This window comes from Schistosoma haematobium, chromosome 1 (assembly GCF_000699445.3).
Source record: "Schistosoma haematobium chromosome 1, whole genome shotgun sequence".
NCBI lineage: Eukaryota > Metazoa > Platyhelminthes > Trematoda > Strigeidida > Schistosomatidae > Schistosoma > Schistosoma haematobium.
This window is the reverse complement of record NC_067196.1, coordinates 59,696,923-59,714,361: the sequence shown is the minus strand read 5'-3', so window position 1 is coordinate 59,714,361 and position 17,439 is coordinate 59,696,923. Positions and strand designations below refer to the sequence as shown.

At 37.6% G+C, this 17,439-nt stretch overlaps 1 protein-coding gene across 1 annotated transcript; it reads left to right on the top strand.

The window, feature by feature from the left end:
- Positions 1-164: 164 nt before the first annotated feature.
- MS3_00000867 (uncharacterized protein) lies at positions 165-17,034 on the top strand. The gene is made up of 3 exons (XM_051208463.1): positions 165-427; positions 5,064-11,450; positions 16,779-17,034. Exon 2 carries the CDS (start codon positions 10,097-10,099, stop codon positions 10,799-10,801), a length of 705 nt encoding a protein of 234 aa, XP_051074662.1. The 5' UTR covers positions 165-427; positions 5,064-10,096; the 3' UTR covers positions 10,802-11,450; positions 16,779-17,034.
- Positions 17,035-17,439: the final 405 nt, after the last annotated feature.

Here is a 17,439-nt window from a genome sequence, read left to right as displayed (position 1 = left end):
TTCATAAGCCCAGAGCAAATTACTTGTCAGTTGACTGTCAACGTTCCCATCGAATCATCAACGAGTGGAATTCATTACCCCAGCACGTAGTTGAGGCTCCATCCGTCGACTCTTTCAAAATAAAGTTGGACCAAATGAGATACTATCATTGCCATGACTGACAGAGGCCATCAAGCCTCATGTCCCTTCCAAACTGACATTGAAACCCTCTAGTCCTTTCGTAACTGAAACTGAAACTGATGGTCGTTCGATGATTTGAACAGTATATCGTGACCTTCAGAGAATTTCAAGCATCTGAAAATACTACTCAGGTGTTCACACACGATGAAAGTTATCAATAAATTAAATGTATTGAAGAACGTTTACAGAGAGTATCGTATGGTTACTGCGGCAGATGATTGTGAGCCATACAAAAAACTACTTATTAGTATCCTTTGAAAATAAAATAGTAAATTGTCATTATTTCCATTAAAATCGCATTTGTCACATCAATAAGCAAGCTTCTGCCATTTCTTTATCACGTTGCTTCTTCTAAAAGTTTGCTAGTATTGTTTTCTTGATTGTATATTTTCTAGTATTCAATTTCATTGTCCCATCTCATTTATAGATTATGAAATTAATTTTATAATCATTGGGAAACTCAAAAAGCCATTCAAATACTTTGTTACACAAGTTATTGATCAGTAATTTCATATTAAACTGATTTGTCGTAGTTTCTAGAAACTAGGAGCTCCTAGGTTTTTAAATAATTTTTCAAGAATTATTGTTCGAATATAGTTTAGGTTATGTGGATTGTATTTTTAATCCACATAATATACTTCTTTGTGTTGTGTTAACAGTCTGTTTTTTAGTGTGTACGCCTCTGATTGAACTGACTGGTATGTTAACGGCCTGAAAATATACAGGTGTTGATCACCAACGTAGATGATCTATGTCGAAATGATTGGAGGCCTACTCGAGTTAGACATGAATGGTGTGGCAAACTAGCTAATGTCGAAGTCACACCTTGTGGTCAGCATCTTACGTGGACTACCCCATTGACGTATCACGGTACCATAGATGCTTTGAAGACTGTACAACACAGAGGACGTTATCACAGAAATATATTAGTTAAGGTAGATACAAGCGAAAGTAAGACCACTGCCGCTTGAGCCAGTCCATGGCGTATGATTAACTAATGCGCGTTTTGTTGTACATGACCTTGGCAGGGAGCGACGATCTGTTCGACATTCAGTGATCCAACTGCCGGATGATTTGGCTAGGGCTCAGTGACATTTCACTGGCCCTACAATACTCCCCCACCAGATTCAGCGGCCGTTTGAATCGGTACCAAACATGTTGGGAGCAGTCGCGCGCCGGAGAGTGCCAAACGAATATTATAAATTCTCCAGGTATTGCTTATCTGTAAAACAAATGGAAAGGAGGCGGCAGAAACTGGTCGGGAAACAGCGAGTCATAATATGTTAGTAGGTCGTTGCTTAAACGTAAATTGATTAACCATAGAAATAATGAAAAGAACAAAACGTTTTATTGTTCTATCAAGTCGCGCTGAAATACATAGCCTTGACAAGTAATTCAGTTCTTCCGATGACAAACGTTAAGTCTGCCGCAAGAGTAATGATGCTATAGCGATAGTAGGATAAGTGTATTATCAATCGATATCCATATTTGTACTGTCATTAGTTTAAAGTTGTAAGTCGGACAGTATCGTTGACAGCTATTAATTAGTGTCGAATTCTAGTTATATCTATATCTAACAGACTAACCGTAAGTACAGAAGTATAACAGTGAAGAGTGGTCGTGATTTCGTTGTGCGAAGCTATTGACCAACTTGTAGTCACAGTTTGAAAAGTCCATGACTGCTGTTACAGTCAGTAAGGGTTGAAGGCTACAAATCCACAGCAAAGGTGGCACGATGAAGTCTCTAAAAGATGATAAACGGTGAATGCTGCGTGTTTGTTCGGTTAGTGAACAGAAAAATATCGAAAAGAACATAAGAAACCAAGAGTGTCACTCTGGACTCATGTCAATGATACCCGTGAAAAACGCTGTCAGTGTTGGGATAGAGGCGACAATATCGTTTTCAGTTTGCAGGAGATTCGCTCGACTGCATAAACTGATGATTCGCGCGAATGATATTGTCGTCAGACCACCAATTGAACTGGACAGGTTGTAAATCGTCGAGTAGTTGGACAGCCGATTGATGTACCGGAATCATCTGTTAAATAACAGCCACGAGGAAACAATACTTCATAAAATGAAGTACGACGTCGAAATAGAACAACTACAATAGTTCGGATGTGTTACAATGTCAAGTCTAAATAACATCGTTCTTACGTATACTGACAGTTGCACTGAACGTTCGTTTAGGTATGATTAGCGTAACAGTTGGATGTGTGAATAAAAACATATACGAAAACTATGGTTGGGTTCGTGGAGAATTTTCGAGGACGTTTAGATATTTTCCGAACCCGTATCGCATGTAAATAAACCGAAAATAGAATTAAAATGACTGTCGTGTAATAAGGAAATGGAGCCATGATTACCCGTGTGAATTAATAGCAAATACAAAGGGTATAATAAACATTAATTAAAATGGTAACCACCAATGTAACTAAGGTTTAGAGGGTCCAGGTAACGTGGCCATTTCGTAAAAGGATGATACAAAGAGCTTATTACCTAGCGTTAAGTGACATATCAAGTACGACAACGTGTGCACTTGGGACATGGACTAAGCGTGCTCGTGTACATGCAATATGTTTTACCATAGTATGTCGACTAACGAGTCATAAATGTACATGATTTCGACTAAAACTTGACGGCAGTGACAGAATATATGACTAGTTTACGTGAAAGCAACTACGAAATGTTATCACGCATCATAAATATAGTACAAAATAATCTAATGAAATTATGAAACTCGCCTGGGTTACTCTTGCCTCTAAGTAATGAAGATATGAAGTAGGCAGTAGTTTGAATATGGATTATGTACGAGGTACTGTTGATTAAATTGTTCGATTAACACAGCATTGTAGACTGACGAACAGTCGTAAATTTATAGCATTCGTATCCTCTGTTTGGCCATGGAACTCAGCAATTGGAAATTAGGCAGACAGTGGTAAAAAAAAGCAAAACATTCTAGTGGATAGTGGTTAAGCAGAAAGATGAATTTATAGTCGATAGTTAATCTTGTCTTATTTATACCAGTGGATAAGGTACAAAGAGATATGCGTTCGTGTTGCCTTGTGGCTATACTCACGAGTGGTTGATATTTTAACAAACATATTACACAGGAGCATTTACATGCTGCTAATGCTTGTTAAAGAACCACGATAGGCGATTATAATCGTAGTTGATTGGTTAGTTCTGTCGATTGAACGAATTATCTAGGTTTAAATGCTAATCAACATTGACATGAAGCAACGAAAGTTCACAGTAACAGATTAACATAGGCGATGATAAAAATGAAAAAGAATAAGTATAGAATACAATAATAAAGATTATAGTGATAGGTTGCGTTATTCGAAGTCTTGCTCACCAGTGTTGATCACCAACGTAGATGATCTATGTCGAAATGATTGGAGGCCTACTCGAGTTAGACATGAATGGTGTGGCAAACTAGCTAATGTCGAAGTCACACCTTGTGGTCAGCATCTTACGTGGACTACCCCATTGACGTATCACGGTACCATAGATGCTTTGAAGACTGTACAACACAGAGGACGTTATCACAGAAATATATTAGTTAAGGTAGATACAAGCGAAAGTAAGACCACTGCCGCTTGAGCCAGTCCATGGCGTATGACTAACTAATGCGCGTTTTGTTGTACATGACCTTGGCAGGGAGCGACGATCTGTTCGACACTCAGTGATCCAACTGCCGGATGATTTGGCTAGGGCTCAGTGACATTTCACTGGCCCTACACAGGTATGAAATGTTGTTGAGGTTATACAATCTCCTACGTATAGGCATACAAACTACTCGACACTGACTATATTTTATCGAAGGTTAGATCTAATACTTAGAGGGTATCACTGTAGATTTTGTCTGGTGCTTTCTTCATTCCACACATCATTATATGTTGCCTCATTTATCTCTGTGTATTTGTGCTCGAAAATAAATTGCTAATACAACTTGAACACCACTGGTATATATATATATACAATACTTCGTGGCTCAGTTTCTGATACGCATAATCTGAAGTAACCTTACACGGGGTGCTGCTAAATTTGTTGTTCATTAATAAATAATGTGCGAAGTACCACTGGTTTTTTAATGGAAATTTTTTAGCTTAAATTCATCATAGCGTGTAGTGTTTTGAACTTTGTTTAAGTAGGATAATCGGTAACACAGTTCAGTATTCAGTAAATATTTAAGGGTTTACTCAAAAGAGGACTTTCACTGCGATCGATAGTTTGTTTTTCCTTGTGGGAAGATTAGAACTTGGATTTAGTGTATGCACGTCGAAAAACCCGGTCAACAGAACCTTATTTCGACATATACACAACTAGAATGTGCTCTGTCAATACATATTTACAACAAAAAAACAATGACTAACATGAATTGATCTTTAAACTGTGACTGTGGAACAACCATTACAAGCGTTTTCATCATTGTTGCGGTGTATTTCGAACCGTATGGCTCCGAAAACGTCACATGGAGAAACCTATCTAAATCTTCATCATCTTTCTTTTTTCTGACCACCTAAAGGTGTTCACCGAGCCAAATGAACGAACTTCTATTTCCCAGCAGAGGTTTGTAAGTGTCAGCACGATATTCCTTAAGTTTGGTTCATGTAAGTCCTGGTATGTTCAGCAATAATCTAGCATTTTTCCACTTTTATAAGTAGACGTTCTAATTTTGCAAGGAGGATTAGTATATACACGTAATTGTCCGACTGAATAAGTGATGTGCCCTCTTAGTGATATTACGCACTCAATCACAGAAAGGTAAATTGTGAATCCCTATTTTTTTCCAAGCACGGTTTATTCTACCAGCATTGTATCTCATTCCTAGGACGATTACTGCGAATTTTCCTTACAGTGAATTTTACTTGTTTCAGATACATGCATGATGTTGATATTGTGCAGTCTGTTTTATATGGCATTTCTTTTAATACCTGGAAGTGTGATAATACTGTATCAGTTTTTGTTCGACTGTTTTAAATAAGAACAAAAGTGGCTTTGGAATATATTGTTCTGCTTATTTTTAGTAATTTATATCCACATTATTGTTAGGCTGAATACATCAGTAAGTTATTTTTATTATTTTTTGAATATTTGCATAAATATAAAACTTTCTAAATCACTTCGTATGGTTTATTTTACGATCTTTCGTGAAGAAGGCCACAGATTATTTATACCAGCTGACAAATTGTAGTTATCTGTAAAGTTGTATAAAGGGCTCATTATTTAGCATCAACTATAATCTTCATAAATAAACAGTTCCATAAACATCTGAACCATGACTGCCTTTTATTTTAACTTCTCCTTGGAAATTCTCGTCGTCAAAAATAAAGTGTTCTGTGCTTTTTTTTGGCAGAGTGAAGTGAAATACAGTTTCGAAAACTAATTAGTAGTGTAGTTTTCATCATTAGTTATCTAAACAATCTGTTTAATTCGAAACACGTCGGTTGCATATTTTTCATATAAATTAAATACCTCTTCCTGAAAACTGTTCTCGATCGGTTCTCATATGATCCTGACCTCTAAGATCTCGTCAAATTGAACTTAGAGCTTCTTCTTCCAGATAAGTGCTTGCTCATCCATTATACACTAATTTAGTGGTGTATTTTCTCATTGCTTTATTACAGGATCGACATTAACATTATCATCAAACTTCATAATATGGACAAAACAAACGACGTGGTCAAAAAATATTTTGTTCAATTGTTTAAAAATAAGGAATCATTTAGTGATGGTTCAAACTTGCCACCGAACACACTACTTTCGTATGTTTAGTAGGTGGCTCTAACAACGGTATTTTGTATACTTATTACAGTAGTATCATTGATAACCTATTTTTGCCTTAAGTAAAATCTTATGAAGTTGGACCACTATATATTTCATTTAAAATAAACTAACCACCTGAACTAAAATATTATTTCATTTACCAGCTTAAGTGGTACAATGGAAACACTCCATAAGTGCATGTCAACCCTGAAATACAGTTAAGAAATATTACTGTATATTTGAACGTTGTTTAATTGTTCTTTGTACATTTGAGTTTTTTAAACAATGTGATGTAGGTTGTATCTTAATCATATATGGCAGTTCTCATGATAAATATCTTCAAGAAACTATTTTACTAAAGTCAGGATCTAGAAAAACCTTCGGTTGTTTGTAATTTGATGACTGCACTTCTGAGTAAGACACATTTGCACTTAGAGGTAAGTGATAAATCTTTCCGCTTTTTAGTTCCTAAATTAAGTTAAAGTTTCCATTCTTTCTATCAGATTTTCATGATTGCACCAAACAGAACTGATATGGGTGGCAAGCAATAACTTGGGACGGAATTACTTATCTAAACCTGTTAGTACTTTTGGAATTTTCCTTCAGGTTGTTCCAAAGTGCTATGTACTATCTTGATGTCTGTCTCCTATCCCCTGCGCCGTGTGTCCTATGGTTTGCCACCCTTTCTTTTGCCTCGACGATTCCAAGTTATGGCTTGCCTCACGATGCATTTTAGCAATTTCCGTAAAGTGTGTTCAATTTGCCTCTTTTGTCTTTTCCTAATCTCCTCAACTGGAAGCAGATGTTTTTGACAGAGCACATTATTGCTGATGGTCCCTGTCAATTAATTTGAGACATTATGTAGACAGCTGTTTGTAAAAACTTGCACTTTTTCGATTATGGTTGTGGTAGGTTTTCAAGTTTCAGCTCCGTACGATAAATCCGTTTTAGTGTCAGTTTTAAAATGATTGTCACTCAATACCACAGTCAGAATATTCGAATTCCAGATAATTCACGGTTGTGGCAATATTCCCTTTTCTTTGCCAAGTCTTGTCTTTAAATCTGTTTCAGATCTTTCTTGTTTGCCCATGATACTGCCAAAGGACATACAGGATTTCACTCTATTCAGAGCTTCCTCATCGTGTACAATGTGACTGGTGCTCCGTGTGTTGTACTATAGGATTTCGTTTTCCCTTTATAAATGTCGAGAGCTATTTCTGAAGAAGACGCCGCTACATTGTCCATCTTCGTCGGCATTTGTCTCTATTTATGGAATAAAAGGGCCAGTTACAATTTATCCAGCTGTATCCAAGGTGTCCAATGTATTTTGTGCATTTGAAATGTGGGTCCTCATGATCCAGTCAACAACCAGTGGAAAGGAAAAAGACGAGAGTAGGTAGCCTTTTCTTACATCAGTCTTCAATTAGAATGCGTTCGTTGGTGCGGGCCTATTTACGAGTCTTTCAAAGTGATCTCCCCACTTCTTTTGTTGTTCTTGATCCTCAGTGGTCACTTTTCTTTGTTTCTTCCTGACTAGCCGCTTTGGTTTACTATATTTTCTGCCAGCCTCTTTGTTGTATCATATAGTTGTCCTAACTGTTCTCTTCCAGCTTGTTCTACTGTAGTTCCCAGGCCATCTACATATTTTCGCTCGTCACCTCGAAAGCTCTTTATTCATCTGTTTGCTCCTACCTTGGCTTTATGTGCTTTCATCTGGCTGTTGTTGACTGTTTCCTTTTTATTTTTCTTTCCTTGCATATTATCTAGGATGTTTACAGAAACCTTATATTTATTTAAGCAGTGCTATAGCTTAGAAGAAACTTTGGTTTAGAAATCTTTCTGCTTCGTTCCCGACTAGCCTGACGCGCTTGTTTTTATTCAACCACTCCTTATCAGTTTACAATCACTCTCAACCGCTTAGTAAAAGCAAAAAACAGTACACCTTATTGTAGTGATGGTCAAAATGAAGAATAGTTGAGACCGTTTATTCAACGTAGCCGGAAACACCGTTTGAGAATCTATTACTGTTAACGGTTGATTTTCTTTTATTTCTAACATCTAAAAGGCGTATAAGAAACTAAAAATTCAGTATATGCGTGAAAATCATTCTAAAAATGACAAATATCAATAATAAGGACGTGTATTTTCGTAGCAACAAAACTGGCTTAGTAAATCTTAAGTTTTATCAATTAATTGAAAAACATTAGCATTTGAATCTGAATATTCCTACTGATTAATGTTAACTTCAAATATTTGGGGAAATGTACATATGGATAATTCTGTGGTTATTGCTTGGATTCGTTGTAAATACTCTTTGATTTTACTTTTGATATATGTGAAGGTAAATATCAAAAGGCACCAATAGGAATTTCCTAATTAACGTACATTTTGTAAAGATAATCTACTTACTTTCTGTTGCCTGAAATATTCATTGGAAGAAAAATGTTGCTTAGTGTGGTAGAATAAAAAATATCAGTGATTATGTTAAATAATGTTTGGGCGATTATTTGTCTTTTTTATCTTGACATTTTCGTATAAATGCAGAATGTTTGAGTGAATTAGCATATATATACTCACCTCCTAGCAAAATAAAAAAGCCTGTTTTTTATTGTTATAAATGATTATTACTTCCAAGTTATTCGGGAGAATTAATGCCATCATAGAAGTATTTCGAAAGAGAAAACTTAGAAACAGTCTTTGTCAGCACCAACAGATAATAAAATCAGATAGACTTGTGATATTGTTTAATTTTGCTTTCGAACATTTTCTTATTCACACCAGTATATTTATCTTTTGATCATCATTATCTACCAGTTAGCTGAAAATTGTTTTAGAGCGAGATATAACCACATGTGCTACATTTTAGCTTACTTCTAATCATTAAGATCCCTTTGCTGTTTGGATCAGGACTAAACAATTCAAATTTAATAGATATGAAAATACCAACTCTTATAATTTTTAAAAATTCCAAATAGTGTAAACTAGACATTACATAAATAATTGAATAGTTCTACGCAGTTTTCGTATCTTCTGGTCGGCTAACAGACTCCAAAAACAACATTTTCGGTTAATTTGTTCTAATTTACTATTCCAAATCCAGAACAGTTGTAAGAGATTCATATTTAATTGAGAGAGATTGTGTTTTGTTGTATGATCTCAAAAAAAGTGAACTTGGGAAATCGAGTCACTTCAGTATTTTTTTACAGGCAGAATTGAAAGTAAATCGATTCAAAAGAACTAGTAGATATTTTTATTCCATCCAAACCATAAATATTTAGTAAGGCAAGAGCATTCAAGATTTAGATGGAGCTCTGTTCTCTGAGCTGGATGGTTTGATCGTGGAGCTTTCATCGTTCTTCTGAACGACATCACCAGCACAAACTTCAGATAGAAGTGAAGTGTTCGAACTTCTCCATATGCGTTTCACAGCTTGCTCTATACACCTCGACGTTGATTGGTTCTTATTGACCTTAAATTTGTCGTTGTTTACTTCTTTGTTTTGATTGTGCCTCCCATTGGTCTGATTTTTGTCCCTATATGCATAATTTTCCTGATTGGTTGATAAATTGGATCGATTTCAATGTCCTTGTTGATTGACCTGAGTGCCAGGCTTCTCGAAATTCTCTGGTGTTTTTGGAATTTCCTCTGCCCAAGATTTCCACATTTTTCCAATCGAATGAGTGTCCACAGTTGTCCACGTGTATTGATAAGTGAGGAGTGACCAGTACTCCCTCGATTTTACGGCAGACCAAAAATACACAAACCAAACATTCCACTACATCCAATGGTAGCACTCCCCGGAACACTAACATACAATTTGTCGAAAGAAATTTCAGGAATACTGAAATATTTAGTAGATTCATCCAACCACTCCATCAAATCCCCCACACAATTCCCGGACCAAATTAAGGACATTCAAATCAACAACGACGAACTGATGATATCCTTCGATGTAATAGCGTTATTCACCTCAATTGGACCAAAGTTAGCAAAAGAAACAATATCTCTGCTCCTCACCAACGACACAAATCTCACTAAGTATACGAAGCTTCAAATTCAGAGTCTACTAGAACTCATCGATTTATGCCTAACAACATAGCTTCAATTCAACAACAAAATCTACGAACAAACGAAAGGGACATCAATGGGATCAGCAATATCAGGACTGATTGTAGAAGCAGTGATGCAAAGACTAGAAGCCGCTATATTACCAGTGATCAAGCCAAAAATTTGGATTCGCTATGTAGACAACACATTCGTCATCGTCAAAAAGAATAAGCTAAAAAACACTTACAAGCTGATCAACAACGTCTTCGATGATATCAAGTTCACAATGGAACGGAAGTCAAACAACAAACTATCATTCTTGGATGTATTAATCACTAGAACTGACACAGGAAAACTGGAAACTCAAGTGTATAGGAAACCGACCAATACAGATCAAATCCTCAACTACAATAGCAACAACCCAAGAGCTCACAAAATCAACCGCGTACACACTTTGTTCAAAAGGGCGAGGACACACTGCAGCACACTGGAAGCACGAAAAAATGAAGAGAAATACCTGAAGGGCATATTTCAAAAGAACGGCTACCCAATCAACTTCATCAAAAAATACCAACCGCACGCAGAATCAGAACCTAAGTCAAGGACAGAAATCAACAAGAGGATCGCCCTACCATACATAAAAGGCATATCAGAAACCTCAACGAGACTGCTGAAAACCTTCGGGATAGGTGTGGCACACAAACCGACAAAATCACTACAATCAATCCTATGCAAACCAAGGGATGAAATAACAAAGGAAGACAAATCAAACATCATCTACAAAATAAATTGTGCGAACTGAGAAAAACACTACATCGGACAGAGCGAACGCCCCCTTCACCTTCGCCTATATGAACATCAATTAACGGTCAAACGCCACGATACTTCCTCACTTATCAATACACGTGGACAACTGTGGACACTCATTCGATTGGAAAAATGTGGAAATCTTGGGCAGAGGAAATTCCAAAAACACCAGAGAATTTCGAGAAGCCTGGCACTCAGGTCAATCAACAAGGACATTGAAATCGATCCAATTTATCAACCAATCAGGAAAATTATGCATATAGGGACAAAAATCAGACCAATGGGAGGCACAATCAAAACAAAGAAGTAAACAACGACAAATTTAAGGTCAATAAGAACCAATCAACGTCGAGGTGTATAGAGCAAGCTGTGAAACGCATATGGAGAAGTTCGAACACTTCACTTCTATCTGAAGTTTGTGCTGGTGATGTCGTTCAGAAGAACGATGAAAGCTCCACGATCAAACCATCCAGCTCAGAGAACAGAGCTCCATCTAAATCTTGAATGCTCTTGCCTTACTAAATATTTATGGTTTGGATGGAATAAAAATATCTACTAGTTCTTTTGAATCGATTTACTTTCAATTCTGCCTGTAAAAAAATACTGAAGTGACTCGATTTCCCAAGTTCACTTTTTTTGAGATCATGAACTGCTCGGCTAAAAGAAACTTTTTCCTAATTTGCCGTATAAGGCTCATCACCCTTGACTATTGTCTCAGTCTTGGTTTCTCTTCACAAGACGTCTGTTTGGCACTAACCTTGACCATTAAGTTACATCAAGTACCTGGTTTGAAGTGGCTATCATTGGACGATGAGGTCTTCTGTCAATCATGCCCTGAAATTTTAAAATAGTGATTATTATTATTTTTATTTACGCATGCTACTCCTCGTGGAGGAGCACAGGCCGCCCATCCAACCCTGTCCTGGACAATCCTTTCCAGTTGTCATTCATCCTTTTCATATCTGCTTCTATTTCGTGACGTAATGTGTCCTTTGGCTTCCCTCGTGATGCAGTTTTGTGATTTCCGTAATGTATGTCCTATCCACTTCCAACGTATTTTTCTAATTTCCTCTTGAGATGGAAGATGGTTTGTCGACTCCGAGAGAAGGCTGTTTCTGATGGTATCCGGCCAATGGATGTTGAGAATCTTGCGTAGTACTTGAGCCTTCTTGATGATGGTTGCAGTGGTTCTACATGTTTCAGCTCTGTACAATAGAACTTTGTATTGAAGATTCTGACTGTGATGTTGGCTGACAGTTGTTTTAAGTTCCATATGCTCTTCAACTGTAGGAATTCCGTCTTTGTTTTGCCAATCCTCGCCTTTACGTCTGCATCCGATCCTCCTTGTTCATCGATGATGCTTCTCAGGTACGTGGAAGATTCCACATCTTCCAGAGCTTTTCCATCAAGTGTGACTGGGTTGGTGTTCTCCGTGTTGTATTTGAGGATCTCGATTTTTCCACTGTGTGTGTTGAGGCCTACTGATACAGAGGCTGCTGCTACACTAGTTGTCTTCACTTGTATTTGTTACTGTGTATATGATAGGGGGCCTAGATCATCTGTGAAGTCCAAATCATCTAGTTGCTTGCACGCTGCCCATTGTATACCATGCTTCTGTTCAGACGTGGAGGTCTTCGTAACCCAGTCTTCATAAATCAGAAACAAGAGAAAGGGAAAGAGTAAGCAACCTTGTCTGATACCGGTCCTCACTTGGAATGTAGCTGTCCCATATGCACGACTCTGCAACGTAGTCTGTCGTATGAATCCCAGATGATGTTAAGGATCTAAGCCACTCACCCCATAGTTTCGAAGAAGGTTCGCCCATCCACGCTGTTAAATGCTTTCTCATAGTGAAGGAAGTTGGTGTAAAGTGACGAATTCAATTTAGTTGGTTGTTGAACAATGATCAGTAGTGTCGCGATTTGGTCTGTGCATCACTGATCTTTTTCCTCCATTTTCTCTAATTCATGTCGTGCCATGATATTTTCATACGTGATGTTGTCTAGATCTTCCATCCCAATGGTCATGTATTTTTGGACACTTTTTTACGGTTGACTTCAGTCTGCTATAAAATTGTTCTTTATCGTCTTCACTGCTATCATTAGTGAGTGCCTCTGCACTAGATAACATTTACTGTAATCCTCTCCTTTGTTTTGAGGACTGCTTGGATGATTGTGGATCCATGAAATTCCCATCCTATGGATGCTTGTTGTGCTTCTTCGAACAGCATCAATGTAACTTCTTTTGTTTGCGAAGCATTTTCTCATTCATGACCAACGTACAGTAGCGGCTCTCCCGGATCGAGTCTTTTATTTCCGGCTTGGATTCAGTGTTTTTCGATAACATTCATTGTGATCTCCTCCTCTTTTGTTTTGAAGGAATGTATGATGATTCTTGATCCGTGATATTCCCATCCTGCAAGTGCAAGATATTGCTTTTACATAGATATATGTTAGGGTTGAACTTGCTTCTTGCTTAACACAAAATTCAATGCAAAGTGAATGTTTTACTTTTTGGTATAACACAAATGCTGCTAGTAATAACTTCCTTATTGACACTGAAGTTTAATTGAACTTGATAATGTTAATTTTACCAAATTTATCAACTGACAAATAAACTTGATGGCTGAAAGCCAGAATACTGTATGTTAAGAATTACTGCATCTAAACACGAAAAATCAGCTGGCTCTCCAAACGTTTTGCTTTAATTTTCTGTACAGCCTAACTGATTTCAGATGCCAAAGTAATTTGCTTCACATATAGTGTATTACAACATGCTTCTTTAGAAAGTCCGTATGAAAGATGCCAACAGATAAAAGATCTTATTTATATCACAGAGACCAAGTATTATTTTTCAGCTATTGAGTGATATGTAAGAAAACTGATCACCTATGCCTTTCAGCAAAAAAGAATTTCCCATAACATTTACAATGTTGTTATTCTATAAAAGCTAGTATTTTGGATGCAGATTAATGGCCAGTACGTGAGGTCTTTAATATGCTTGGTGGTCTGCAATGATAATGCACTATCAATATTGATATAGATGCTATTGATTCAACAGAACAAACTTACAGACCAAACAAGCATAAACTCCCAACAAAACAAGATAATAGAAACGTACTAAGACCGTTTGTTGTCCAAAACCAGGTTGACTTAAAAGTCGATGACAGGGACGTTGGGTTAAAAAATGTTGGGAGCCACAGCAATCTTTATAAGTGGATCAACGAGAGTACTACAAAAACCTAATCTAAAAGATTTTAATCGGTGATAGTATGCCGATCATGCATACTTGAGTTCTATGTCCGTAATCGGTTTATGTGGACAACGGGATTTGTTAACTAAACAAGTTGGTTGTTTAAAAACCATAACTTCACTCAAATTATCAATAACATAACCAAAGCGACGAACAGCAGCACCGGGAAGAAATTAAATAACTTCAGATTCCCAGTAAAGTTTGTCAGTCGTATGTCTGAAAACGAATAACTTTATGTTTAGAGTTCTAACAACTAACCAGTAGTAAGCTCGTTTTGATGATTCTAAGGACAGAAATCGCCACGGTCAATAGAAGTCAAGTAGATAGCTTTCATCTTAAAATACAACTACAAGGTTCATAGACCTAAAAAAATTTATTCCCCTTACAGACTGAGAGAGTGCTCATATTTTTACATGATTTCTTAAGACATTAAGTCATGTGAAGGAAGAACGGCAAATCGAGATAAAACCAGTCCACATTTTCCATATGCTATAATATTATGAGGAAATAGTTTCGTTGTATCCATAATGCATTTCCATAGAATAACACTAGCAAGTGTATTTAGACGTGTTTTACACAACCTCGTAGGTCGCGTTCATGAAAATGAGTATGGATTTGCAAGATACGTACTTACGTCAACAAAGTAAATCTCTTTTGAGCGTCTCTTTTCGGGTTGAATTTTCGAGGATATAAATCCAAACATCATATAAGACAAGCACTAATTAATTTTACTTCTAATATACTTCGGGTTTTATAACCCAGCCTTGGCTCAAATAAATGTTTACAGCAGGTATCTCTCAACGAGTCACCTGGTCCTCCTTAAAGTCTTAGACCTCAAACTTCAGGTTTAAGAATCCTTAAAGTACCATGTATAATCAGTGAAGCGTACACAAATAAGCATTCATGGTTGGGCGATGAGATTATAAACTCCGCCTGTTGATCTCTAGAGTGATAAAGGAGGGTTAGGAACACCATCCAGTAGAAAACAGCCTGACCAGAGAACATCAGCCGGACATCAAAGCACCACAAACAGACCTTCTTATAGATATCACTCCACCAAAGACGGAAAAATCAGTATGACCATCAGACAAAGCAAGAGTGGGAAACCAGCAGGACCTGATAATATACTAGCTGAAGCACTGAAGTCAGACAGTGAAGTAACTGCAAACACGCTCCACGTTCTATTCAGGAAGATTTGGGAGGATGAACAAGTGCCTATGGACTGGAAAGAAAGATACCAAAGAAAGGAGATCTGAGCGAATGTGAGAACTACATAGGCATCACACTACTGTCAGTACCAGAACACATTTGCAACAGTGTTGCTGAATCGGATGAAAGACGCGGTAGACGCCCAACTTCGAGACCAACAGGCTGGATTCCGTCAGGATCAGTGGTGCACACACCAAATCGCGACACTACTGATCATTGTTCAACAACCAACTAAATTGAATTCGTCACTTTACACCAACTTCCTTCACTATGAGAAAGCATTTAACAGCGTGGATGGGCGAACCTTCTTCGAAACTATGGGGTGAGTGGCTTAGATCCTTAACATCATCTGGGATTCATACGACAGACTACGTTGCAGAGTCGTGCATATGGGACAGCTACATTCCAAGTGAGGACCGGTATCAGACAAGGTTGCTTACTCTTTCCCTTTCTCTTGTTTCTGATTTATGAAGACTGGGTTACGAAGACCTCCACGTCTGAACAGAAGCATGGTATACAATGGGCAGCGTGCAAGCAACTAGATGATTTGGACTTCACAGATGATCTAGGCCCCCTATCATATACACAGTAACAAATACAAGTGAAGACAACTAGTGTAGCAGCAGCCTCTGTATCAGTAGGCCTCAACACACACAGTGGAAAAATCGAGATCCTCAAATACAACACGGAGAACACCAACCCAGTCACACTTGATGGAAAAGCTCTGGAAGATGTGGAATCTTCCACGTACCTGAGAAGCATCATCGATGAACAAGGAGGATCGGATGCAGACGTAAAGGCGAGGATTGGCAAAACAAAGACGGAATTCCTACAGTTGAAGAGCATATGGAACTTAAAACAACTGTCAGCCAACATCACAGTCAGAATCTTCAATACAAAGTTCTATTGTACAGAGCTGAAACATGTAGAACCACTGCAACCATCATCAAGAAGGCTCAAGTACTACGCAAGATTCTCAACATCCATTGGCCGGATACCATCAGAAACAGCCTTCTCTCGGAGTCGACAAACCATCTTCCATCTCAAGAGGAAATTAGAAAAATACGTTGGAAGTGGATAGGACATACATTACGGAAATCACAAAACTGCATCACGAGGGAAGCCAAAGGACACATTACGTCACGAAATAGAAGCAGATATGAAAAGGATGAATGACAACTGGAAAGGATTGTCCAGGACAGGGTTGGATGGGCGGCCTGTGCTCCTCCACGAGGAGTAGCATGCGTAAATAAAAATAATAATAATCACTATTTTAAAATTTCAGGGCATGATTGACAGAAGACCTCATCGTCCAATGATAGCCACTTCAAACCAGGTACTTGATGTAACTTAATGGTCAAGGTTAGTGCCAAACAGACGTCTTGTGAAGAGAAACCAAGACTGAGACAATAGTCAAGGGTGATGAGCCTTATACGGCAAATTAGGAAAAAGTTTCTTTTAGCCGAGCAGTTCATGATTAATATCAAGCATCTAACCATAAGGAGTTATTCGTAAACTGCTCCCGTTATATTGTTAGTTCTTAATATGAAACGATATCAACTATTATAAGTTCTAAATTACCAATCAGTTACAATGATATTGAGCAGAGATGGATGGTGACTGACAATGGAATGCAAATGCATGTTTAGTCCTAGCTAAGTGGATAACGCGATGGGGTTTGAAATGATAGGAACTGGGTTTTAGTTCCAGAGTGAACTGTAGGATCCAATATCATGCAACTGATGAGTCATAGATAAGAGGAAACGCGCGTCCAGAGTTCCACTGCTAGCCACTACACATCTATTTTTTCAAATAACTTGTATATTATGTACGTGCAGAAAAATGTTCATACAGGGACTATAATGCTCTTTTTGATTTTTCAGCAACTAATGCGTGTGAGCCAACAGTTTTCGTCTTGATTTTCTAATCCGCTTTATGAAGTATGTATACGTGACAGGTTCCTTGTAGTTACTTTGCAAGGAACAGAAAAAACAAACTGAAATTGAGCTTTAGATACCATTTGAAAGGCAATAAAATTAATTACACAGCTTCTAATGCACAGCAAAATAAGGCATACTTATTAGTGAAAAACACATGGTTTGTGTAAACATTTTCAGAAGTAGAATAAACGCAGAGAAAACCAGTTTTCGGAAAGATATTTTAAAAGGTAAA